Source organism: Mauremys reevesii, linkage group 2, assembly GCF_016161935.1.
Source record: "Mauremys reevesii isolate NIE-2019 linkage group 2, ASM1616193v1, whole genome shotgun sequence".
In the NCBI taxonomy this organism is placed as follows: Eukaryota; Metazoa; Chordata; order Testudines; family Geoemydidae; genus Mauremys; species Mauremys reevesii.
In genome coordinates, this window is record NC_052624.1 from 204617855 (window position 1) to 204644547 (window position 26693).

Below are 26693 nucleotides of genomic sequence, written 5' to 3' on the forward strand. Positions count from 1 at the left end.
TATTAAAAAAGGTTCTATATTGTCCTCATTTTCTCCCCAAAAAAAATTCTTTAAAAATTAAGGGTTTTTCTACTCTGGTTTATGTTGAGAATGGTCTTTGGGCAGGTGTGACAGTTCTTGGGCTACCCAGGATTGGAGTTACTTTGTTATCCCCTGAAGTAGCTGGGTGTTAGCTCCCTAACACCACAAGCCTGCCAGCTTCAGCCCTGTCTTTTCCTTGCAGGTTAACAAGTGCCCAAGTCCCCTTGAATCGTTCCCCTGTGATATCCAGCCCCTTATATTGGCTACTCACAGAAATCTCAGATTCTCTGCTCCTAAGCGTATCCAAGTTTACGTTTTACCTTGAATCATCGCACCTATATAACTAGGACCATAGTTGACAACTCTCTCCTGATTGAATGGGCCATCACTGAGACAAATGATTCCCTAGTGACTAATTTCCAATTCAAGACCATCAGGCATAATTTTCAATATAATTATATTATTCCTTAATTATTATCTGTACACACATCTCACACTGATTAGGAGTATTGATAAATTACAGGCTTTCACTAGTGACCTCACATGCTATCCTTTATGGATAAATACCATGAAAGAGGGGTATTGGTGTAGTCAGTTTGTCAGGTCTAAGACAGGAGTTGCTTGTAAAGTACAGTGAAGCCTTTGCCAGGTGTCAGCAGGTCTATGAGCAGTACCAAACATGCTCAAGCACAGTCCTCCTACCCTGTCTACTGCCTGTTCTCTTTTGGTGCTGCTACCGCGACTGGTTAAAAAACCGAAACACTGTCTCTAGCAGGGCATAGGAAAGGATGTGCACTATCAATAGAAACAATTAAATTTGCCATATACTGTCAAATGCACAGTAAATTCAAAAATGGTGGAAAAAACTCTTTCAGTTATTAGTAATCTTATAGGTTTATTGTAACATTAGTCAATACAAAGTTTTCAGATGGCAGATTTTCAAGTTGGCGGTGTCCCTTTAAGCACTAGGACTTGATGGCCCATCTATAAATCCATTCCAGATCATTTTTCAGACAGGTGGCGCTGTATCTTAATCCCATTAAATGTTTCTAGGAGGAACACAAGTGATGTGAACACCTCCTACTAGTTACAGAGAGATCAAAATTAAATTTTTTTTCTGGATTGTGTCCTGCCATAGTTGCATAAACGGATAACAAAGAAAGTAAAAACAAATCTATTACTTTATTTGCAAATAATTTGATTAACCTCTTATTTTTTTTAATATAATGATGCACTTACTAAAAACTAAAAGGAAGCTATATACATTTGTAAAAGAGTCTATGAATCATAACAGCAATTCAACTAACAAGGAAATCTATGACAGGTGATGCTTACATTGAAGGACAGATACCTCTAGAGCTCTGCAAATCCAAAATTTTTATCTTCTTCATCCTTTTTGAGAATTACACTGCATCAGCCTTCTTTTTATAGTTGTCTAGGATCTCTCTTAAGTTTGCAAGTAAATCTTCTGACATGAATTCTTCAAAGTCTCTATCAACCTTTACATTCTGCTCACCCAGGTATTTCTAAAAGAGAGTTACAGCAAACTAGTTAAACTATTGCTTTCTATAATAATGTTGAACAATGGCTTCTTAGATTATCAGGGTTGGAAGGGACCTCAGGAGGTCATCTAGTGCAACCCCCTGCTCAAAGCAGGACCAATCCCCAGACAGATTTTTGCCCCAGATCCCTAAATGGCCCCCTCAAGGACTGAACTCACAACCCTGGGTTTAGTTGGCCAATGCTCAAACCACTGAACTATCCCTCAGTATTTGGGATTTGCAGCTGCATGTGTTTTGAGTAATCTCAATTTATAGATGTGAAATATTTTAAATCATCCTATTCTTAGTGAGACACAGAAGAGGGAGGAAGGAAGATTAAAACTGACAAGGAAGGACTATCTATTAAGTATCAGTTGCCATTCCTGACTTTTACTGAACAAAGAATTAAACCCATCAACTTTATTATCAGAAGCTTCAAGCTCTTTTTAGCAGGACTATAGATGCTATGATTGGTATTTTATTCAAAGGAGCAAACTCTTTAATACAGATGCACATTTATCCTTCTGAAAGTCCCATGTCCAGAAGGATTTCATTGTAGACAGCAACAAGTTTGACTTACCTCTACTGATACTACATGAGTAGCAATCACTTCCAAGAGATGGTTCAAATTATCACCTACTTTCCTACTCTCTTCCATTGTCATCTGCATAACAACCTGGTATCTAAAGAATAAAAAAAACCTTTTCTTAATTATACAAGTTGACACAGTGAAAACAATCATTTTACTCTGGCTGATGGATCTTCAGATTAATACAACTCTTCATGGGATAATTTATTTGAATCAGATCAGACTTATTTTCTTAAATTTAACTTTGAAAAACAAGCATCATTTTTATTCTGATCAGTAAAAAGTAAAGGATCACAAGGAAAATAAGAGCAACTGAGAAAACCCTATCTATCAGGATCAAAATACAGCTTTCCTGGATTCTTCTGGATGAATTACTGTACTCAGGTGTCTTTACTGAACTCTGATGGATTTCCACTTTCACTATAACCAAATACATGATATGAAGGTACACTGGAAGACAACTGAACACAACTATTGGGAAGACTGGTTAAAAATCCTGGCAAAGCACATTTACTGTGGAGGGAAAATATTTTATAGCTCTAAGCTTGCAGAAGGAAGGTAATGATATTGAGCCTGATGAAAAATAGGTACCTACTCACTCGATGAAATATAAAAATATCATCATATAATGCTAGACATGTTAACACAACATAGAATGACCTGTGCAATATCTCTCAAAAATCAGTCCCTAGCTGTTGTTGGACTTACTGCCGCTGAACATCATGCAACTCGTTCATAGCTTCACTGAGGCCTTCATTGATTCCACTCTCAAGTAAGTGTTTATGCTTCTCCAATAATTCCAGTTCAGTTGCACATTTTTTCTCTTCCTCTTCTGCTTCCTGTAATGGTAAAAACATAAATTAGTTGTTCTATTTTTTATTTTTAAGAGATAAATTGTTCTCTCTCAATTTACTACTAATATTCATATTAGAATTAGTAAATCAATATACTTGTAACACTATGCTACAGCTTATTTGGAAACCAAATGAGAAAGAATTCAAGGGGGTCCCTTTGTACTGCCCTGGAGTAAAACCCACACTCCACCCTTCAAGGCTTGGATTGCTCCAGCCTTCCCTTCCAAGTCTACCCTCCCCCCGCCACCCAAGTTATTTGAAGGACTAAGATAGGCAGTAGCAGTCACCTCTCTCACAGTGGGAGTACACCTGGATCCTGATTACTCCTGCAAATTTTTGTGATTTTACAAGAATATCCCTTTTTAAATATTAAAAAAAAAAAAGTTTCTCTTTCCCCTATTCCTCTGTGAAAGGCTCAAGCAAAACAGACGAAAGAGTGAAGTTGGCAATACACATAGTGCTATCAAATGCACACAACCAACAAAAAGAATTCCCCCGTCTCCTAAGCTTTCAGTTCTAGTAAACTTAAATGTTACTCATAATAGCAGATAAGTCATACTTCTGCTCAAAAATGGTTGATAGTCTAATGTTTGTATAGTGTTTTGAAAGTATTACCACCAATATCACAGCTGTTAGATATTTTGTTGACTTACTCTAATCGCACAGTATCAATAGCTGAGTTTAGGTGTGTTGTGAGGCAAGAGTGTGATGATCAACTGCCTTCAACGCCTAATCAGTGCATCAGCAGCCAAGTAATGCAGACCCTTTTTGTGGTTTACAGCTCTAATACCTCTTTCAAACCTACACCTTTAACATTAACACTAGCTTATTTTGAAGTAGCATTTTTTTCTGTGCATCATTGTTTCTCGGAAAGATAGTTCTCAGGGAAAGAACAAACATAGGATAAGAGGTTGCTATGCATGGCGACAGGTGCCAGTGCAGCAATGGGAATGTTAAGGGGACCACTCAGTCAACAGGAGGGTTCTTTTGTGTTACCAAACATGTTCTACTGGATGTTAGATCAAGACTTTCTCCAGCACTGAATTCTCAATTACGTATGAGTTTGTTTATGGCTGTGACAGCGCCAATAAGACTCAAATGTCCAGTCAGAACACAACTTTAGATTTTCACTATCCAAATCCTTCATTTAATGTGTCTCCCTTTATAAATAGTGCCTACCTTAAGCTTCTGGTGGTAAAGGTCATCCAGCTTTTGGGCCTCTTCCTTAAGCATTTTAACACTGCTTTTCTTTTCTAATGCCATTGTGTTCACCTGAAAGTACACAGTTGGTTAAAAAAGTCCAACAGTAGTCCTGCAAAAATTCCAACCCGCAATTTTGAGTACTTTCCACCTTCACAGAAAATATATACATAGAAGCCACATCCTCCCATGACTCTTATTTTAACTCCCAAAAATGAATACTTAGATCAACTCCTATTATGGACCAGTGTAAGGAATAATTGTTAGTGAAACAAAACTATGTATACAGAGATAATTATACCCTTTGCCATCAGTATTACCTCTGATTAAGTGAGGATGGAGGTTGGGGGAAGAGGTGAAAATAAGCTACTAACTTTCAATACACCACAATACTAAATAAAAGCTTACTTGTTTCAGTTTCAAGGGGCTTGTGTTGGAAATGGTGGACTTCTTGCTAATATGTTCTCCTATCAGACTTCGGAGATGCTGGAACGTAGGTATTTTAAATCTTAAAGATGTGAATTAGAAGACTAAGTACACTGTGTTTGTATTTCAATCTCTAAATGTTCCAAGTTGTAGAAACAAAATGTTGTGATACCAATTCTTCCTCTTCAGTATTCTCCAACTACAATTTCCAAATCAGTGATGTTCCCTTTCGAGTCAAACAAGTGAATTTATAGTTTTCTTTTTCTAGAATTCACTTCATTCCCTGACTGAAGACAGATTTGTGGGTTGCTCTGATGATGGCAACAAATCAGAACCACGGTCAATTGCAGGTATCAGAGGGGTAGCCGTGTTAGTCTGGATCTGTAAAAGCAGCAAAGAATCCTGTGGCACCTTATAGACTAACAGCTAATTGCAGGAGGCAGACAACTTAAATGTTGTAGTGTAGCTTCCTGTTTGCTGCCTAATTGACTCTTATCCAGTTACTGCCCCATCCTCATATCCAGTAAGGAAGGCTGATGGGACTGAATAGTTTTTACAGTTATCAAGGTCTCATTTTTGTTGGAGAATCATGTTAAGTGTGCATATAAACATTCTAGACAGGAGTGTTTATATATGTTTCAGATTTAGTGAATACTAAATTTCCCAATTAGTTTTTATAAGCATTGTGTGAAGATTATAGTATTTGGGACTCTGAGAACAGGTACAAGCTTGATACTTATATACTTCCCCTCTCAATGTAGAAGATGAACAACTTTCATGTGTTTAAAAAGAGAAAAATATAAGAAAGGTTAGTTCTCTTCATGTTTTCACAGCCACTATAGCCATCTTCCCTGACTGGAAGGAGTTGGAACTCTTCTGCAGCAAAGCAGAGATGAGAATAATTTGCTGAGTACATGGATTATCCAACTGAAGTCCAAGAACATTAAAGACCTTTAATTATGCAGGTCACTGTTTAAATGGATGATCTTTAAATTAAGTTTTTCAATGGGCACAATTTAAGACAACTACAAAAACAGGTCTTAATTCCTGAACAAGAGGATTTTGTAATAGGTGTCCTATTAAAAGTGTTTGTTAAAGTGGCAGAAATTTCAAGAACAATTCTTCTATCTGATGCGGTACCAGCTTTGAATGCTCATTTGTTGGCTGCTCCTCCAGACATGTCTGCACTTTTTAAAATGCTGCTCCTGTTAGCTAATACATGTACACCTACTATTCTTCCCACAATTCTGTTCACCCATGTCAAGTATCCCATAACACTTTGCAAAGCTGAGTTCAGCTTTGGTGTTAGAAAATAGGAAGCCCATCAAAGGCAAGATACATTTGTTCTAGAGGTCCCAGTAGAAGTACCTTCACATGCAACTGGCTTGGAATATAGTATCCAACACAATGATAAGGAACGGTATAGGACAAGTTACGGAACTGGTGGGTTGGATCTTACGTGATGTATAAAGTACTTTTTAACTGGTAAACAGCCATGATATAAATGTAAGTGGTCTTGGGGATGTATCTTTGAAGCACACCTATTGTGTGATAATCATGCTGAGAGGAAAAAAAAAGTTGTTCTCAGAGGAGGTGTATGCATGTCTTCCTTTTGTATTGTAGTACACAGTTTTGTCTAGACAAATTGGCTGAGCTTGGTTATTTGGTCTCTTGAGCATTTTTAATATCCAACTGCAAATAAAGTCAAAATCAATTGGCTATAATATTAATCAACAACCCCTACACATGGAACATCTTTCCCAAACTAATCCATCTTCAGATACCTGCTAGGCCCAATTCTACTCTGAAACCTACAAGATATCAGCCAATTAGTGATGGCTAGGTTGGGCAGCAGTCTGAGAAAGCTCATTTTACTTATTTGTTCGTCTAAAAAAAAAAAAAAAGGCTTTCCAATATTTGGAGCCCTCAAACTTATGTAACTGCATCTTATTTTTGTAACCCGGGACCACCCAACTTCCTCTTCTGCTAATCACTTTTGCGTCTTTGAGGCAGGGACCATATGTACCTTTGTTTTGTACTGTCCCTAGTACAATGGGGAGTGTTGGCTGACCCTGACAAAGGCCTTTGGGCACAACCAGAATAAAAAAACTAAATAATAAAATGTTTTTATAATATGTAAGTGGTCAAGTGTTGGTAATAGATGGTCCAGCAAAGCTTAATATTGAGACACCATAAGCATGTGTAGCTCACCTGTTCCAACGCATCCTCTAAACCCATTTTCTTGTGAGTAGCTTTTCTAATTTCTTCTTCGGTCCTATTTATGAGCTCCATCAGGGGAGCCTGTAACGTACATACAAAAGAAATAGCCATTTTAAAAGGGGTGCGTATTGAAATAAGGAAATTGTCCCAGAAACCTCCAGAATTACAATAATATAGAGATGAACAAAGCCATTATTGCTCAGAGAAAAGCCCCACCACAACTTAAAACCTCAAAGGATGGGAACCTGGAATCTCTTCAACAAGACCCAAGCTTTCAACCAAGCCACTTTATAAGCAAAAAAGATGACTTGGGGGTGGTGTGACAAAAAAAACAACAACCCTGAAAGTGATGTCTGTCCCCCCCACCCCAATGACTTACCATTCCCACTGCCCCATATATTTTGTTACTTAGAATATTTCCTTTTGCCATTCCTGTCAGTACATCTCAAAGCACTGTACTGATGTTACATAAAGTGTAATTTAAAATTTCCTAACAAAGTTGCTTATAAATGAAGTACTAACTCTGTTCCCAAGAGTGAAGCAGCAATAAAATTACCAGTCTTTTAAACATAATGGTGTCCACTTACATTAATATGAGTTCTGTATTTGACTAGACAGTTTGGTCCTGCTTCAGGATTAAACTTAATCTCAAAGTCATGGCCTTTGGAATTCTCTGCACTTATTGGGATTAGTTTCAGCTTTCGAGCCAGCTTGTGATACTCTGCCAGTTGTGTTTCGATCTGTTGAGGGGGGAGAGGGGGAAATAGGAGGGTGGAAAGCCAAAAATTAACAGATATTCTAAGCATGCATCCAACTCCAAAGCCTTGCAGCAAGCTCATTGTTCTTGCTATGAGTAAAAGACTGCCCAATTGCTCCATAAAGCGCACACACTTCTTGGAAATGCAAGAGTTCTAGGTATTGTCAACTTATCAGTTAGCGTTTTTGGTTTAACAACTGAGTCTTGTAGATAGGCTCTCAGAAATTTCATAACGTATACAGGTGAGATTGAACAGTTTTCTTATTTGACTTATTGTATTTTCTCCTCATGAAGTATAACTACTCTCGAGTTTTAATTTGGGTACTGACTCTCAAAGCTAGGAGATGGATACTTATAAGTAGTTTGTAAGGCTCCAAAAAAAGGCAAACATCTCTCATAACTGCAATGCTTCTAGCGTAGGGAGCAAGAGTTATAGACACGGCACATACATAATTGAATGGCCTAGCATGTTATTTTAATGATTTCATACCTAGAGAGTTTCAAAATTGGCCTGTTTCCTGATCCCTAGGTGTTACTTAGCAATAGTGCAACATCTATTTTATTTTTATTTCGCATTAGCTTTGAATTTTACAGCTATAAGCAAGCAATATGTAAAGTTATACAGTGTTTGAGCAGAATTTTTTTTTTTGGTGTGCTTTGTCCAACAAGTAGCAACTTTAAAAAACTGCCATTTTAAATTAGCATATTAAGGGCCAAACTCATCCTTTCAGCAGGGCTGAATTCAGTGGAATTGAGGGATGAGTTTGGTCCTAAGAGCTCAGAGAAATATTAATGCACATTAAAGTGCTAAAATGGCATAAATTACATTAGGGATATTTAATTCCAAGACAGTGATTTAGACAGCCAACAACTTTGAAAACTCCTTCTCTGATTCAGCATCAGTGGTGCATACCCGCTATCCCATCGATGATGCACAAATCGTTGTGCAAAGACATTTCCACTCCACTTGAAAGGAGATGTGGGCAAGAAAGAAGTGTTTGTTCATGATAAGAATAAATACAGACCTTTTTAACAGATTAAAGACAGACACATTAAACAGACACATTACTGCTACTGTTGAATTTAGGAAACTAATTGGCAGTAGTGTCTTAAATTTCAGTTTTTGACTAATCTTGAATTAAGTTTTAAGGACGCAAACTGACAATCGCCTCTCACAGATAGTACTGCTTTCACATACCGCCTCTTTCCCTCTAGCATATTTCATCTCTTCATTCCATAATTGGTGCTCTTCTGCCTCCAGTTCCTTGGTCAGCTTGTTGATTGTTTGCTGTAGTTCATCCCTTTCATGATTTATTCTCTCAATGTCTGCAACTGAGTACTTCTGGTTATCAAAGATGTGCTGGAGGCGTGCATTCTCCTGCTTCATCGCTTCAACTTCCATTTCTGAATTTACAAAATGATTTTGTAGATCTATTAGAAACTCAGACTAGTTAATGGCAGCCTCATGTAAGCATTATAACTACTCCATATTAGTTCATACTTTGCTTTCTTAAAAGTTTCCTAATTTAATACGTGACATATATTTCTGAGCCCTGGAGCTAACATGTCTAATGTGACTCAAATCAGCTATACTTTAACTTTTAGCAAAAGAAAAGGTGATTGTTTCAGAAGTTTTGGCAATTTCTAGTTAAAACAAGTTAGAATCAGATGTTTTGCCAATTAAATATTAATATGGAAAGGAAATCTGTAAGTATACACTAAAATTAATAATAGACTCTTACATTTAGATAGATTATTTTTGTATAAAAAGAATCCCCAAATGCTTTACAAACAAGATAGGGATGCTTTCACTCAGTTTTGAAGTAAACCTAGTTCTAGACCAGTGTTCTCAAGCTTTCTGTATTGGCATCTCCTTTCCCACAACGAGCCTCTGAGTGCAGCCCCCCCTTATAAATTAAAAACACAGAATAACTTCATTACCCCCAGTTTGAGAACCTGTGTTCTAGATGTTAAAGTATATAAATAAAAAAATAGGATCAACTAATAGGTTCTTAATTATTAGCCTATACATTTTTTAAAGTGATCTATACGTTGGTCTAGGAAGTAATCACTCACTTGCCATTTCCTCACCCCACTCTTCTCAGAGCCTATAGAGTGGCTACAAATCTAATAAAAAATCTATTTTATTAGGAATCTATATGGGAAAGGTTCTCTGTAGGATCATGATATGCACAATAAATATTTCACACACTGCTGAACCAAGTTGTTTTTAGCATGGTCAACCATTTGTGAACAGTTCTTCTTCCTCACCTGCTGTTTCAAGTTGCCCATTAATTCCTTTCACTTTCTGGTCAAGGATGGCTGCATGAGACTCCAGATTAGCCACGTAAGCCTGATATTTCTGAACATCTGCTTGCAAAGAAGATTTCAGTTTTTTCAATGACACTAAACGATCCTTTTGTGGGGAGGAGAAGGGGAAAAAAACAACACCAACCTCTCAGAGAATTTGTAGAAATAAAATCATTTTTACTTTCTACGCAGGACTGTGCTGTGATTACAGGCAGCTTTGTTAGACTGATGACGTTTTTCTTTATACTCCCTCCCTCTTTTTAGTGGCTAAAGCCTTAGGCATTCCCAACAGCTTTATTAATCTCAAACATTTCAATCCAAAAGCCTCTGACACTTTTGTTTGTATCCCAATACCACTTAGAAGCCTGTATCAAGGATAAAGGCCCAATTGTGCTAGGCACTGGACAACAAGCAATAAGCTAGTTCCACCTCAGAGAACTTGCAATTTAGGGTTATGACAAGACACAACAGATGGTGGAAACAGTGGAGAGGGGACAACAGTAAAACAAGCACATTTTGCACAGGAAAAGTAGTCTCTGTTTGCCAGTTAACTAGCTACTGAGCCAATTTCTATTTCAGTAAATATATATTTAAAATACTTGAACTGACTTTTCAAATATGTAATGCTTTCTTACAAACATTTTGATAAGTTGCTGCCACTTGTCCCGTACTCTCTCCCCCACCCCGATATTAAGTCCTTGGAGAGAAATCCTGTTGGATAAACAGTGCTTAGAATTACATTGGCTAAACTGTGAACATTGCAAAGTCTTCCATTATTTGAAAGTATCTACACAATACCCAACTGTGACTCAAGCCTTCCCAATAAAATTATATTGCACTGATATAGAGCACAAATGATATTCAGGGTCAGCGTGAGTCACTTGGAACAGCTGAAGGAATATTTACATTTTATTCTAGCATGAAAGAGCCACATCAGTTTGCCCGTCTTACTGCTGTGGTATCAATGCCTTGCTATGGAAATATTATTTCCAAGCAATGTGCGAGAGGACCCAGAACATCAATATAAATCATGTTAAAAAACAGCCCCCCTTCACTTATATGGGCATATTTACTAACCGGCTCACTTTCCCTTTCTTTCTCTAGTCTTGCAATCTCTTCATGCAACCTTTTGTTTTCTGCTGCTAGAGCCTCCACCTGGAATTCATCTACATTAAACAAATCCTCTGAAAGGAAACAAAGAAGTTAGACTGCTGTCCTAAAACATCAACATCCATACTGCATAATGCCATGGCAGTTGCTTTTATTATAGCACACCAGACACCCATTTTTTGAATAGACACACTTTTCAAAAGGTTATAGTTTTCATTTAATTCTCAATGTTCACCTCATGAACCAAGTCCCTCACAACTTCTCAAGTGTAGCCCCATTTGTGACCATGCAATATGTTACTTATGTAAAAACTGTGATAAGGGCAGGGGGGAATGATCACTTTCTCACTCTGCTCCTCTAACAATGATGCTCTTCTTTTCCTCCCATGTGCCTCCCAACAATTTGAGTTGTCTCTTCCCTTGCACCCTGCACATGCTGGACAGCTGCCTAGTTCTCTTTCCTTTTGAACTTTCCTCTCTCACTGATAACTCATGTCTCCTCTCCTACTAATGGCTCCATTAGCAGGCAACTCCAGGACTATTGGTGCCTCTAGTCTAAGAGTGGCTCCTACGTAAGCAATAGCCACTGAGGGACTGATTGAAGCGCTCTCCTTGTTTTCAGCTGTTTCGACAGGCTCTGTGTTGGATGCCTGTAGAAGCAAGTTAAAACAAGGAGCTGCACCATACAACTTGCCAACACTCTTCAGACCATCAGCAAGTACTCCACAGGTCAGTTTGAGAAGCTCTGCAATACAGTGTGGAACCACACAGGCCCCGAACAGAGACTGCAGAAGTGGAACCTTCTTACTCATCTGATCTGCCTGTATGTATTCAGTCACATCAGCACCTTTTAGTGAGAAAAGGAAATTTGTATTGCCTTTTATTTGTCAGCCCTGCTGAGCCAGAGGTAAGAATGAGCAGCAAATGCTATTTCATCTTTGCATCAACAGCATTGCATAATGCATTCCAATAAGTTACACCCATACAATACCACTGATAACAGAGGATTGCACGGGTATTGCTGAGGGCATAGGGTGACCAGCCTGCATTACTGGGGATGATACATAAAATGAAGATAACCTAATTTGACTGCATGGTTGGCAGTTTGGAGGGGGGTGGAAAAAATCCATCCTTTTATTTTCATATCAAATTTGCAAGCAAGAGAGAAACATGGAATCAACCTTTTAGTTACAAATAGGCACTTTACAGAGAAGAATTTCACTTTTAATTGAAACAATTTATGGCCAAATACAGACTAACCCCCTCTCCTCCCCCCCCCCCAAAAAAAACTTACTTAGCTTTAACTGCACTTCTGCATCAAACTCCTCAAAAGTGTCTCCACCCTTCATGAAGTGCTCATAGCACTTTACAGTGTAGTCCATAAAAAGCTGAAAATACAATTTAAAAACTTGCATAAAGGAAAGCCAAAAGCTTCTCAGCATCTGGATATCCAGTTCCACTCAGCAAGTGGAATTAAATTGAACATCGTAACAGATCTTTTTGGTTATCAGTTTATTTATTAAGCACTGTCCATGGGCTCAACTCTTTACAATACAGACAGACAGGGTCCTGGGCAAGGGATTTACATTCTAAATTAAAAAACAGAATATAGTTCAGACTTACTATACACCAACAGATCAAATGACCATTAACTCTTAGAACTGTTTGTTTTAATCCTGTTAGGTTATTTTTAAATAGTTTGAATTAAGATAGCATAACTATACAGTGCATAGGAAAGAGACTATTCTAAGCATAAAAAAGAAGGTACAAAGATGAGAATGCAGAAGAATACAAAGAGAACAGTGAGAGGCAATGGAGTGAAAACAAGAACAGGATGAAAAGAAGTGATGTAAGCTGTAGCAGAGTTCAGAAATTTGAAGGCAAGGTCCAAACACTTGACCTTCATATAGCAAATGAAAGGATTTAAATAGGGGACTTATATGGTACATAAGAGGCATGAGGGGAAATTTTTTTGAAGCAGCATTCTGCATGGCTTGGAGGAGAGCAAAGATGTACAGGAAAGTGTACAGAAATCAAGGCAGAATGGATGAGGATTCAATGGTACATAATGGGGAAGAGGAAAAATTAGAGGCAAAAGGATGAGTTCAGTTTGAGCTGAAGAGGGAGAGGAGCAAGAGTAATAGTCATCAACCAAGATGCTCAAGAAATACTGGAAAAAACAAGTGAGCATGGAGAGCAAAGCATGAAGAGAAAACCCATATAAGAGTGAATTAAAGACAGAAAGAATAGATTGTGTATTCAATTGAATTTAGATGCAAAGAAGAAGGGAGGAAGATGAAATGGTATTTGCAGCGGTAAGTCTGTCAAAAAAGTCTATTTTTTGGTAGTTTTGTTTGTTTTAAAAATTAGATGTATGAGGGATGATCTGATATAGTCCCCTGACAGAGGATGTAGCCTATATTGTTGGGGAATGTGTCCATATAATCCAGGAATCCCTGAAGATTGTAATTTGTTAGCAATTTTACACTGCAGTTCTCTCAAGAGCAACTGAAAGTGGTATTGTGTGTCTTTTATTTGTATGTTAACTCCAGCTGATATTTGTTCAGTTTACAGAGGGTTTTTTTAAAAAACAATTTTTTCCGTTTCAACCGCTAGCCCTGCAACCTCACCTCAGGATCGAAAATTCATCCACGGTTCTTTCTTGCTTGTACATCACTGCTAATAACAATTCAATAGGTCCAATTATGCCTTCTGTCAAACTATGCAACTCCACTGAAAAGTACTGCATAGCTTTAACTCAGGGCAGAACTTTTATTACTGATGATAACAAGAGGAAAGAATTAAACTTGACTTTTAGATCTAGGGTTAGGTTGCAGGGCTAGCAGTTAGAAAAAAAGTTTTATCCAGTTTAAAAGTAAAAATGAAGATCTGAACTGGAAGCATTTGATGCCAACTGGCAGAGGGCCCAGGGTAAAGGGATCCTCTGGGTTTACCAAAAGAATGTCATGTAAGGTATCTAATGAAAGCCAGTCACACTGATCATCGACAGATGTCTGTACAGGAAATATATGAGGAATTATGAATATATGCTGAAAATTATGTTCTCTAGGCCTGGTATTAAAGGCAGAACACTCCAGGATAGAGTATCTGGAGACAAACTTCTCCAGACAGAAGATGGGAGACACTTATCTCCCTGGTGGACCATTCAGTATCCAGTATCTCACAATATAAGTCTATTAGCATACTGATTCAAATACTAATGAAGAACTTGGGAAGACTTTAGAAGAGAATTAACAGGAAGGGGTAAATGGGGATTAGGGTTGCCAATTTTAGTTGGATGTATTCCGGGAGGTTTCATCACATGACAATCTTTAATTAAAGATTAATCTTTAATTCCTGAAGACTCCAGGACAACCCTGAAGGATTGGTAACCCTAATGGGGATGGAGAGGTGTCGGGGAGGAGGAGAATGGAGAAACAGGGTGGCTGAAGAACCCTGTTTTCAGGTGAAAAGATCAAAGGTTTGGTCTGATATATCTGGGGGTGTAGAGACATACTTTGGCATTTTTTAATCTGTGAAGTCAAGCTGCCAGTGGGCTTGATTTTTTGAAAGGGAGCTCTCGGCCACCCTGGCTGAAAATTCTTAAAAGGACTTGTGGTAAGCTCTCCCATAGCAGAAAGAGACTGTCTTGTGAGTTAGGTTTAGGTCTAGAAAGCCTGTTATGGTTACACACAAAACAAAATCATATTTCCAATATTCTTACTATCATTTGAATATTTGTTATCAGAGAACAAACTCATTCTTGTTTTTACTATACATATATCTGAGTGCTGTGGGTTAAGTGGGAAGGCAGGTAATCCTGAATTAAAACTAGTAAAATGGTGTGTACTATTCCCTGGGGAGCAGTGAATCTCAGAGTTCTGTGAGTCTTCAGTGGAACAGGGGCTGGACACTTCAGAGGGGTGCTTGGAAGACTTGGGGGTTGACATGTGCCTATTGGTAATCTATGCAAAGAAACTGAGGTGTAGGGAGGCCTGGAAGGTAGTGCTTGTGTTGCCAGAGAATGATGGAGTCAGGGAATTGATTTACATAAGGCACAGACAAGACTACTTCATGCTAAGGGCAGATGGTGGTGAGGTGTCGCACAACCCTGTGAAGCGTCACCCCCATAAGAAAGAAACCCTACCTTTTTTAAATGGTGTTACTGTTCAGGACAGTATTGCAATTTAATAAGAAAAGAATAAAGTTCCAAACAGAGGAAATCTTTTACACCATGCCAAGAGAGGAAAATAAAAAGCAGGATGACACCCCCACTCTTCTCTCCTCCTGAGGAGCAGAAGCAGTTTGTGATAGAATCATAAAAACCAAAAGGATTCCTATTTTAATTTAATAAACAGTTTCCATCCTGAAGTAGAACACTTGAGACTGGTGTTGACCCACATTCAGAGAAGTAGTTTTAGCTGTAATTTACCAGTGCCCAGACAAAAGGAGGATGAGTGCCTTTGCTAAGAAATTTATCTTATTTTAAAAAATAATTTGGGTTGAGGTAAACAGTCCAGCCAATAATCCTGCCAATACGATAAAGCTTATGCTTTATTACATAGTACAATCTGCAAACATTACATAGTACAATCTTACAATTAAAAAAAAAAAGAGAGACTAGTACAAACTGTTACTTTATTAAGCTAATTTACATTGTAGTCATGATTTTGTGAAAATAGCATTAAAGATGTAAGACTGACCAAGAAAACTGAAAGCCAAATTAAAGTAGCTTAAAATTTTAATGAGTTATAAACATTGTCTTATGACCGTATACTTCAGAATCTAGGTCAGAGGTCCCCAAACTGTGGGGTGCACCCCCGTAATGGAAGGGTGTGGAAAAACATTCAGGGGGGTGCAATGGGACCAGGGCCAGCCCCCACAGGGGGCAGAGAAGGAGCACCACCCTGTCCAGTTCCACTCCAGCTCTGCTCTGGCCCTGCCCCCAGTTGGGACCCCGGCTTCCAGCCCCATCCCAAGCTTCAGCCCTCGACCGCAGCCAAGCTGTGCCTCTGCCCCCAGCCCTCACCCCTGCCCCAGCCTCAGTCCTGTTCCTGGCCCCAGACCTGCCTCCAGCTTCAGCCCTCTTTACCCTGTTGCTCCCCCAGAAGCACAGCCATGCCGGCCCTGGTGGACAATGACCCTGAAAATTGTGGGGACCACTGTTCTAGATGAGCAGTTACTATAGTCACTGGTAAATTGTTATGGTACCTTATGATGTACAATTCCATCTTCTGTTTCTCCTTCCCAGGTCTGTCCTTCATCAAAGGGTGTGTTTTCCCTCATGGCAGAATACAACTAGAAGGGGAATTAATGGCATATGAAGTTAATAGTACTCCAGAGAATGCAGTCTGTGAAGACCTCTACCAGTTCCTGGATTAGAGTATCACATTAATTTTACGAAAAAGTCCATGGACGCAGAATTAGCATCACTGGACCAATATCTCGCAAGAGAGGCAGAAGAACTGATTGGAGACTCCATATAACAAAATTGTATCGTTTAACCTTCTGAATGTAAGCCAAATGTATCTTTGCAGCCATAAATACTGGAAGTTTTAGGGTTGGCTTTTCAAGAGTGCTCAAGACACAGGCACACACATCCCATTGTGGGACAGGTGTCCTACATTTCTATTGAAAATCCCACCCTTACAGTTTAAATTTAATAAACGGAAGTAGATGGCCATGGTCACCAGGGGAGCAAAAGGGAAGTTCCTCAGAAGCAAGCCCTAACTTACATACCCATTTTGAATTCAGTCCACATTTTTTAAAGTGTTCATATATTTAATTTTTACTTTGATGTAGCTACCTTGTTTTAGTGTAGGTATTAATCAACATCACAAGTTAGCTTAACAAGAGGTGTAAACATAAAATTAAAATAAAGTCATCTGATATACCATTCTAAAAATAAGAATAAAGTCTAGCTCTTAAGTTACATCATAACTAAAAATGTCATCTCACAATTTTTTTGCTTTCTTATTGTAGTGTTTAGGCTATTTCAAAAGTCACTTATTAAGATATCTAACATTCAAGCCTACAACAACACTCCATACATGAAAACAAAGTTATTCTGCTCAGTGAAGTCAGATAGTACCTTGACACAATCGATTAGCCAAACCAAAGCTGCTACAATCTGAGGCCAGGTGTGTGGAGCCCCCACTGTGTACATAGAGCTTTTTGACAATGCAAAGGGATACCTATAAGGAAAAAGAATCAGAGCATTTCTCAAATAAAAGCTTTGTTCTGGTAAAAATACCCTGACTACACAAAATGGCATTCTTACATACACCTTGAGGCTCACCTTACCAATAAAAAAGGATGTGCTTCTATGAAGCAGCTACAGAAGAACAAAGTAGATTCTACTTTACATCAGGCATCAAAAAAATAAAAATAATAAAAAAAATCAGCTAAGTTCCAATAGCAGAGTATTTCAGCTGGTGATGACAGGAGTTTAATGTCTTCTTAGACTGAGGAGGTGGAGGTTTGTTGCATAGACAAGGGTAGTGCTGAAGCCAGAAGGAATGTCCTCAAACTGTTGCCACAATTCCCATTTGCTCACCAGATTGCAAGACACATTCCTCCCATTTTCCTCTTTCTAGTCTGGTGCTGGGGGCAACTCTTGGTCTTGACTCTCCCTCTGCTTCTCTGCCTCCCCACCTGACATCTCCCCACTTGCAATGATTCTCCCCTTTCTCTTTCTTAGGCTATTTTGATGTGAGAGACATGCACAGTAGTGCTGGATGGAAGGAGAGGGAACTATTTAAATAGGTGCTAGGAAAGGAAGCAGAGAGGCCTGGAAGGTAGGGTGTGGGTGATGAGGTAAGGAAGGAAAAAGAATTCCAACATGTGAAGTACACCTCTACCTCAATATAACGCTGTTCTCAGGAGCCAAAAAATCTTACCACGTTATAGGTGAAACCGCATTATATCGAACTTGATTTGATCCACCGGAGTGTGCCCCCCCGCCCCCACGGAGCACTGCTTTACCGTGTTATATCCGAATTCGTGTTATATTGGGTCGCATTATATCAAGGTAGAGGTGTACTGACCAATCTTCTCCCTCACTGGGGGATGTGGTGATGGTGGAGGCAGGTCTGAAGCCCATCCACTCCTAACCAACTGGGCAAGAAAAACAGAGGAAGAGCACCCCACTAAATGAAATTCTCACTTCTGGGGCTCTCTAAATGCAAGACTGGCTTGCAAAAGTGGTTGTGAACTAAAGATCATGTGATATTAGGCAGAAATAGCATAGTTTTCAGATCCTAGGTTGAATTTACAGTGCTGGGAGCTAACTAAAACATCTGTAATCTGACAAAATTTGACATGCAAGTTCATAAATATATAACACCTGGATGTTGCATTGCTAACTACAGACATAGTTTGGAAATCTTCTGAAATTCAATGTGTGGAAAAGTGCACATTTTGTTCTGATTTTGGATGGCAGCTACACAAAATTAGTTTAGATTTATAGGGCAATGAGCTAAAAACGTTTAGCTGCTATAGTGTGCAAAAGTGTTTCGAACATAAATGTTCTTTAAATACCCAGGTTCCATTTTTTAAAAAAATAATTATTTAAATCCATCCTCCAGCTCTGGAGACAAGTTTCTCAAACAGTCTTTTAATTCCAAGAATCATTACCATGTTTTGACAGTTACCCAGGATTGTATTCTGGTTACCTGGTTTCTAGTAAAACTGTTTGTTTTGTTTAGGAGGTGGCTTGTTGGATGTAGAGGGTTTTTGGGGGTGCATTTCACTCAAGCTGGACAATTAGCTATAGTCATAGTAATCTTTGGTGTTACTTGGAAATAGTAGTAGGTCCAACATTTGCAAAAAATCTTAAATGTTGGTAGTCTCCAAATTTCCAAGTTTATGGGGCAGTGTGAATTGCATTTAACTCATCCTGTGAGGTGCCTTGTGCTGATAGCGAGATGATGATTACCGTCATCTTATATTGATATCTTCGAGTGAGGCATACTCGCCATATCCAACATGTGAGGTTTTTGGTTTGTGTTATCTAGTAGAAATTTTGAAAAAAAGGGTGCTCTCCAGTGGCCTTACTTTGTGATACTGAGAAACTGACTGGACCAATAACAACACTGGGGAAGGAGTTTATACTACACAATTTTAAGTTTTACCATGCTCTTTTACCATAAGAAATCAACAAGAATGAATTCCTGATGCATACCCAAGCTCTTTAAAGATTCTGGGGATTTCCTCTTCAAACTTGGAATCAGGAAGCTCATAAGGGCACAGGAAGCCATAGATAAAACTGAAGATCTTTAAGAAGTCCTTAACGGATGGAGATTGGAGTGATTTCATGGAGACATTATGGGCATAGCCATTCTCTACAAGAAACTGAGAAAAGATACATGCATATTACTAGTGTGTGTAGGTAGGTTCTAGACAAAAGCTAGGTTTGAGGGAAAGGAAAAAGATTGGTTTAAATCATAAAGGTTAAATCTAACATTTAAAGAAAATAGCAAAATACCTCACAGAGCTGTCGGATACACTGTTGGATGAATGCCTTGTCATGAAGTGGCCTGGGATCCTTGATCTTTTCTGTACCAAACACACCATACTGACTGTTACGTGAACCTCCTGGACCACTAGTTCTAGAAAAAAAAAGTTTAGATACCTGTAGACCATAACTGTAGTGTTCTTAAGCTTATTTACTTTTCTTCACTTAATCACTTTTATTAAAGAATAATTACTCTGCTTTGTCATTTGTATTCCGGAACAGGGTATCCACACAGGAAGTTATTCTGAAATAGTTATTGCAGAATAAGTTATTTTGCACTATCTATGCTAATCAATGTCTCCATGTAGACAAAGCCTTAGTTTTAATACTAGCTGAATAACAATAGTTTATTTTGGCTATTAGTCCAATTAACAGAATAAACCATATCCTTAGATTTCAAAAATAAATTCTCATCTTCCTTACCTTCATCCTATCACTGAAGTTTTTGGTGGTCCCCATCTTCTAGCTTATTATCCCCAACTCTGGTCTAACTGAGAAAAAAATTCATGTGGGAGCAGAGCGGTACAGCCTACTAAAGACTTGTCCCATTGCCTCTCCCCTTGCTGTGGCTTCTGAGGGGAAGTCAGTGATCTGCACAGGAACATGAGCTCTGTACTGCTCAACCCTTGTGAGGCGAGAGAGAGAGTTATGAAGCTGCTCCTGCACCAAAGTGCCCAGATCCCTCCTTCCCCAATAGAAATCTTTCTAGGGAAAACAAATTGCAGAGATCTTTAAAAAGCTAATCAATTACTTTTTACATTTACCACACAGAGCCCTATCACCAATACCTTTTACCAAAGAAGCTGATTTTTCTTTCTGAGGTACCAGATGCAGGTTTACTCATACTCAGCTTCCCAAAGGTTGTTCTGTCTTGCCTTAACAAAAAAAAAAAAAAAAAAAAAAGTTTGTGTAAGTAACTGATATTACAATAATTTCACCTTTATGCTCACTTAAGAAAACTACAGCACATATTCATAACAGAAGGCAATTTAGACTAGGGTGGATAGATTTAAGTCACCAATTTTAATTGCGTTTTGCATTAGTACTTTTTAATTACTGTCCTAAAGAAAGGCTGATTTTCATTGATTGGTAACCATTAAAACATACTGATTTACAACTAAATATAATCTTTACAATAAATATGCTGCTTCTTTTTGTTACCAGGAGGATACAAAATGCCTACATACATTTAAGCAAGCAATTATATAGCTTAAGGTACATTTACTCAGATTTTTAAATTTGACATATTTATTAGATTAACTTTATACTTGCAATATATGTCAAGGTCTACTTGGGTGGAAATTCAAATTCAGTTTAAAATGCATAAAACCGATACTCACTTTTTTATTAAATAAAACCACTTTAAATATGCAGGGTACACAAGAAAAAAACATTTATCAAAAAAGGTTAACGTGATTTGCATTTAAAACTGACTTATTAAAAAAGGAAGTATTATCTGTAGTTAATGAATCAAACTGATTGTTTCTGGTCACTGTGTCCTGCAAGATTTTAAAACTAACAGATATCCTCTCACACCAAGTTTTTATTTTTAGATTGGGAAAGGAAAACAAGCTTTCTGGGTTTAGTGCCCATCTGGTTTCTTAATGCTGAACTAGTTGAATAAACTGAAATGAAAAAAACATTCTCTCTGCTGTGCACCTGCAGAAAAGGCAACTGCTACTTCAACAAGCACTGGTTCCGGGTACTTACACAGTGACAAAGCACTGAACTGGTGGAACAGTCTTTAAAAATTGGCTACAAACACATATTGCTTAAAATTATTTTTTGCATTTAATTTAAATGATAATAGATTATACTAAATTAAGGCCTTAGCACAGGCTGACAATTTTAAATTGGTTTATTTTTAAAAAATAAACCTGTATTTAAATTTTTAAAAAATCAGATTTTATTTTATTTTTTTAAAAGCACAAATTTTTATCCACCCCGAGCTAGACTAAGCATTCTAGAATTAAAGGCTTCTTGGTGCTGCTGACCAATTAAATATATTCTTTTGGTTTTTATACAATTGACAGTCTCCATTGTATAAAAACCAGTTACCAGATGTTCTGTACTTGATAATGCAACAAAAAAAAAGTTAAGATATGAAATTTTAGTCACATGGAAGCCAGGAAAATAAAATTTTAGCTCCCAAAGAATTGACCATATTTGCATGCAAACATAAATTATGGCATTAAAACTAACATCATCACACAAATTGTTGTTTACGGATCTGACCCTGCAAGACTTAGACATGCTTAACCCAGTGGGATTAACAATTACCTTTGTGAAAATCCACTCTAAATTACTTGATCAGTGACACTTACGCCTGAGGTGTATGAAGACCCATCTTGTTGGTATCCTGCACTCTCAGAGGCATCACAGATTGCCGACTACTGCTACCAGTGGTACTCGAGCTGCGCCGCATTGTGAATAAACTACAAGGTAAATTATGTTGGTATTAGAGGAAAGTCAAAGTGTCAAGGAATATCATTCTTCTTGTAACACACAGCCATTATGTGCAGGGACTGGATTGAACTAGGCTGGGTTGGTATGTTGGACCAGCAATTATCTGATGGCCCTAGCATTCCTGAAGAAATTGAAGTTTTGTTTAAGAAAAAAATAGTCATTATAGTTGCAAAGTAAACCTCCCAAATGTATACTGCCTGAGCCTGCAGACAGACTCTGAAACAAGAGCTTTATCAAAGGGATGACCTGTCTCATTCACCTTATTGATGCACTAACTCTGAAGGCCAATGATAACTGCATTAAACATTTAAAGGAACTATTTCACCACTGCTGTATGCAGTGTTAGTTCCAGGATATTAGAGACAAGGTGGGTGAGGATTAGACCAACTTCTTGCTGGTGAAAAAGAAGTTTTTGAACTACCCAGAGCTCTTCTTCAGGTCAGGGAAAAATAATCTGAGGCCTTGGCTACACTGGCGCTTTACAGCGCTGCAACTTTCTCGCTCAGGGGGTGTGAAAAAACACCCCCCCTGAGCGCAATTTACAGCGCTGCAAAGTTAATTCCCACGGGGAGGTGGAGTACCTGTAGTGCTGGGAGAGTTCTCTCCCAGCGCTGGTGCCGCGACCACACTTGCACTTCAAAGCGCTGCCGCAGGAGCGCTCCCACAGCAGCGCTGTACGGCTGCAAGTGTAGCCATACCCTAAGTGTCATAGCAGACTATAAAGAGGAATAGATTCTTTAGCATGAGAAGTTAACACATGTTGCAAGAGACCATTTAAAATGAAGTGGACTGTTAACACTTCTGCAGGCATAAGTCAAAAGAGGGTTACTGGGTTACAGAATGTTGTAATGAAACATAAAACCAGTGTCTAATGAATCTATGAATCTATCACTGCTTGCATCCGAAGAAGTGGGTATTCACCCACGAAAGCTCATGCTGCAAAACTTCTGTTAGTCTATAAGGTGCCACAGGATTCTTTGCTGCTTCTACAGAACCAGACTAACACGGCTACCCCTCTGATACTATGATTTTTTTGGTATCTAGCAGAGTTATGAATTTAAGCTCCCAAGTTCATCTTTTCAAGGTGTTGTACAGGTTTCCTCTGAGGATGAGGACTGAGAGGTCAGATATGGATTGACTGCTTTGTGAAAAGTGTTCACCTATGGGTGATAGGGTATTTTTGTATTATTTTTTTCTGTGAGAGTTCATTTGAGAGTGTAGTGATTGCCTGGCTTCACCTACATAGTTGTTGGGGCATTTGATGCACTGGATGAAGTACACCACATATTGTGATAGGCATCTGTAGGATATATGGATCTTGAAAGATGAGTTACGGGTGAGAATGGTGATTGATCACTGTAGTAGTGGAGGTATGTCTGCAAGTTTTTCATTTGTTATTCTGGCAGAGTCTGGGGTTGCTTTGACTTTGTGTGTCCTAGTCTGTAGGGAGGTTGCTTCTCATGAGCATGGCCAGGTTGTGGGAGTTGTTTGAACACCAAAAAAGGGAGTTCCAGAAAGAAATCGTTCAGGATGTGGTCCCCATCAAGTATGGGTTATAGCTGTTTGATGATATTTCATACAGGTTCCAGCGTGGAGTGCTAGGTGACAACTAGGCATGTGCGGTCAGTGGGGTTATTATTTCTGTATTGAAGCAGGTTCTCTCAGGAAATTTGGGTGGCCCATTCCATGATGTGATCTACTTCTCTGGTGCAGTCTCTTTGTTTGGTGAAGGAGGTTTTAAGTGTGTTAAGGTGCATATCCCAGTTTTTTTCCCCTCTAAGCATATTCTTGCTTGGGTGTAGATAAAAGATTTTTTGGCATGTCTGGGGTAGCTACTGGATCTGTGAAGTTATATATGGTGATCCATGGATTTCTTATATAAAGTTATCTTTAGGGATCCATTGATGGAGCTAATCATGATGTCCAGGAAGTTGATGCTGATGGGCAAGTGTTGTACAGAGAGTTTGATATATGGGAGGTAGTTGTTGAAGTTGTGGTGGAAATCTATGAGGGAATTGAGGTTGTTTGTCTAGATGATGAAAACATCACTGATGCATCTCAGGTATACCATTGATTGCATGGTGCATTTTTCCAGAAATTCTTCCTTGAAGCAGCCAATGAAAAGGGTGACATATTGGGGAGCTGTTGTCTGTTCCCATGGTTTGGACAAAGTGTGTGTTGTTGAATGTAACGTTGTTATGGAGAATGAAATGAGTGAGTTTTGTGATGGGATGGATATGTGTGTTGCCCCCCATCTTTTAGATATTTGAGGCAGTCAGCGATGCCATCATGGTGAGGGTTGTTGGTGTATAGGGAGGGGACATCCATGGCGGTAAATATAGTGTTCTAAGGGAAGCTGTTAAAGTTGCAAAGTTTCTGGAGAAAGTCCATTGAATCTTGGAGGAAACTTGCCCTTTGTATGGTTTGAAGACAAGTTCTATAAGTCCTTATATTTGTTCAGTAGGAATACCACACCCATATATGATGCATCTGCCTGGGTTTCCTGCTTGTGTATCTTGGGAATCGTGTAGGAGTTCCCTGGGATGCGAAAAAGCACCAGCCTTTCAATAACTCAGGCACTCTCCTCAGGACTCTGGTAATCCTATCCTTACCTTAGAGGTTAACATTAGGTGCACCCCAACCTTCAAGCCCCCTTCAAAGAGCATTCTCTTGCAATATCCAGACCCTGTCATTGGATACTTCCACAAATTATCAAGTCTGCTATCGCCAAAGAGACAATGTACCCATCAGCCTGTTGGCTCAGAGGAGGACATGCACCCCACTTTAATATATTGCACTAAGATTAACCCTTTCTCCTGTGCGATCTTTTTGCTGCAGCAGGTGCGCTTCGCACACACAGAGCTGCAAAATCAAGGCCAAACCTGGCATGTGTACATGGAGTGTGCGTGTGTGTATGGGGGGGGAGGTGGGAGGAGTACAGCGGTGCCTTGGGACTAGCTAGTTGGCAGTAGGACCGGTCCATGCCCCAGCCCCACTAGCAGGCAGATAGGGCGAGGGCTCTGTGTGAGACACCCCCCCACCCAGGGGTGAGCTGCAGCCGGTTCGCACGGGTTCGCGCGAACCCGTTGTTAAATTTAGCAGCCATTTTAGAACCGGTTGTTAAGGGCTACTAAATTTAACAAAAGTTCCGGCCCAAACTCACTTCCCGCTCCTCTCCTGCTCCGCCCCCTTCTCCTCCCCCTCCCCTGCTTCCCGCGAATCAGATGTTCGCGGGAAGCCTGAACAAGCAGCATGGAGGCAGGTAAGCTGGGGCGCGGAGGGGGAGGGTAGGTGCGGCTGGCTCAGCAGCTCCTGGTCCCAGACCGCGGCTCCCTCCAGCCCAGCGCCGGCCCGGGGAGTCGGGCCCCGCGGCTGCCGCCGAGCGGCTCGGCCCCGGTGCCGGCCCGGGGAGTCGGGCCGAGCGGCTGCCGCCGAGCGGCTGGGCCCCGGTGCCGGCCCGGGGAGTCGGGCCCGCGGCTGCCGCCGGCGGCTGGGCCCGGTGCCGGCCGGGAGTCGGGCCCCGCGGCTGCCGCCGAGCGGTGCCTGCTCTGGTCCGGCCGGGCTCGGGGAGTTGGGCCCCGCGGCGCCGGTCGTGGTCCTGGCAGAGTGGACCCGGTCCTCAGGCAGTGTGGTAAGGTGGCAGGGAGGGGGTGGGTTGTGGGGGGGGTGGATAGGGGTCAGGGCAGTCAGAGGGCAGGGAACAGGGGGACTGAATGGGGGCAAGGGTCCCAGGGAGCAGTCAGGAAAGAGCAGGGTTGGATGAGGTGGTGGGGGCACTCAGGGACAGAGAGAAGGGGTAGTTGTATGGGGTAGGGCTTCTGGGGGGCCATTGAGAATGAGAGGAGGGGTTGGGTGGCAGCAAGGGGCAGTCAGGGGACAGGGAAGGGGGGATGGGTCAGGGGTCTCGGAGTGTGTGTGTCAAGGAACATGAGGGGCACGACCCCCCCCCGGAGGGGGGGGGAGGAAGGAGGGAACCCGTTGTTAAAATTTTGGAGGGAGGAGGGAACCGGTTGTTAAAAAATTGGCAGCTCATCACTGCCCCCACCTCCTTCTCTCGCAGACAGATGGGTCCTGAGTAGGGTTGCCAGCTGTGACTGAAGCTATTCTGGGAGGTTCCCCCACTCCAGCCCCCTATGCTGCAATGTCATTTCCTTAAAATATCCTATTAAATCTCCTGGGTCGCTTGCAGTAGTCACTGGGAGCTCGAGGCCAATCGGGGGGCGGGGTGGGCAACCCTAGTCCTGAGGAACTGGGCAGCCCCTGGGGACTCTGCCCAGGCCCGCCGGGGAGCGGAAGCTACTAGCAACCGCGCCTGCGGACCGGAGAGCAGAGCGGGAGGGGGCTCGAGCGGGAGACTCCTGCTCCGGCCCCAGCCGGACCACCCCGCCCGCCGGGTGCCCCAGCAACCCCCAGAGGCTCCCTCCCGCCCGCCCTGTCCTGCCGCAGCCGGTGGCCGGGGCGCACGCGCCGGAACCATCCCCCACTCACTCACCGTCGTCGTTACAGCCGCCGCAACTTTCTCTTCTTCCCGTCCCAATTTCAAATCCACCCGCCACCGGCGTCACAATGCGCGCAGCCGAGCGTCAGGCGAGCTGGGAGACTCTGCCACTGGCTAGGAGCATCGTCTAACGGTGGTGACCTCACTTCCGTTCTCCTCCGGGCGGTATTTGTTCTAATAGCTACGG

At 40.6% G+C, this 26693-nt stretch overlaps 2 protein-coding genes across 5 annotated transcripts in view; one reads left to right on the forward strand and one right to left on the reverse strand.

Moving 5' to 3' along the window:
* Positions 1-896: 896 nt before the first annotated feature.
* Positions 897-26684, reverse strand: NDC80 (NDC80 kinetochore complex component). 4 transcript variants are annotated; one of them, XR_005594962.1, is made up of 18 exons: positions 26501-26684; positions 21867-21977; positions 20331-20417; positions 19513-19636; positions 19210-19379; positions 17119-17221; positions 16239-16325; positions 12322-12415; positions 10996-11102; positions 9880-10024; positions 8807-9012; positions 7439-7591; positions 6843-6932; positions 4185-4277; positions 2860-2990; positions 2143-2245; positions 1357-1547; positions 897-1070 (listed from the first exon to the last, which is right to left on the reverse strand). XR_005594962.1 is itself a non-coding variant. In XM_039527016.1 (17 exons), the coding sequence occupies exons 2-17, from the start codon at positions 21965-21967 to the stop codon at positions 1425-1427; spliced, it is 1917 nt and encodes a 638-aa protein (XP_039382950.1). In that variant the 5' UTR covers positions 21968-21977; positions 26501-26684; the 3' UTR covers positions 897-1424. The 4 variants fall into 4 exon arrangements, 3 of the variants coding, with proteins under 3 accessions (XP_039382950.1, XP_039382948.1, XP_039382949.1); XM_039527016.1 differs by having other exon boundaries at positions 897-1547; XM_039527014.1 differs by lacking the exon at positions 897-1070 and having other exon boundaries at positions 1410-1547; positions 26497-26684.
* The window catches only part of METTL4 (methyltransferase like 4), a 31132-nt gene continuing 31028 nt past the window's right edge, over positions 26590-26693 (forward strand). Inside the window, exon 1 of the mRNA XM_039527020.1 lies at positions 26590-26671. The gene's annotated coding sequence lies outside the window, so the exon portion shown is untranslated. The remainder of the gene's footprint in view (positions 26672-26693) is intronic.

Bases quoted from the DNA above. Each gene is read 5' to 3' on its own strand.
- NDC80 (XM_039527016.1), bottom strand. From the start codon at position 21,967: ATGCGGCGCAGCTCGAGTACCACTGGTAGCAGTAGTCGGCAATCTGTG. The intron at 12,416-16,238 runs GTACCATAACAA...TTGTATTTTCAG, and splicing joins ATGGAATTGTACATCATAAG to CTTTTTATGGACTACACTGT. The intron at 9,013-9,879 runs GTGAGGAAGAAG...TTGTAAATTCAG, and splicing joins TGGGCAACTTGAAACAGCAG to AAATGGAAGTTGAAGCGATG.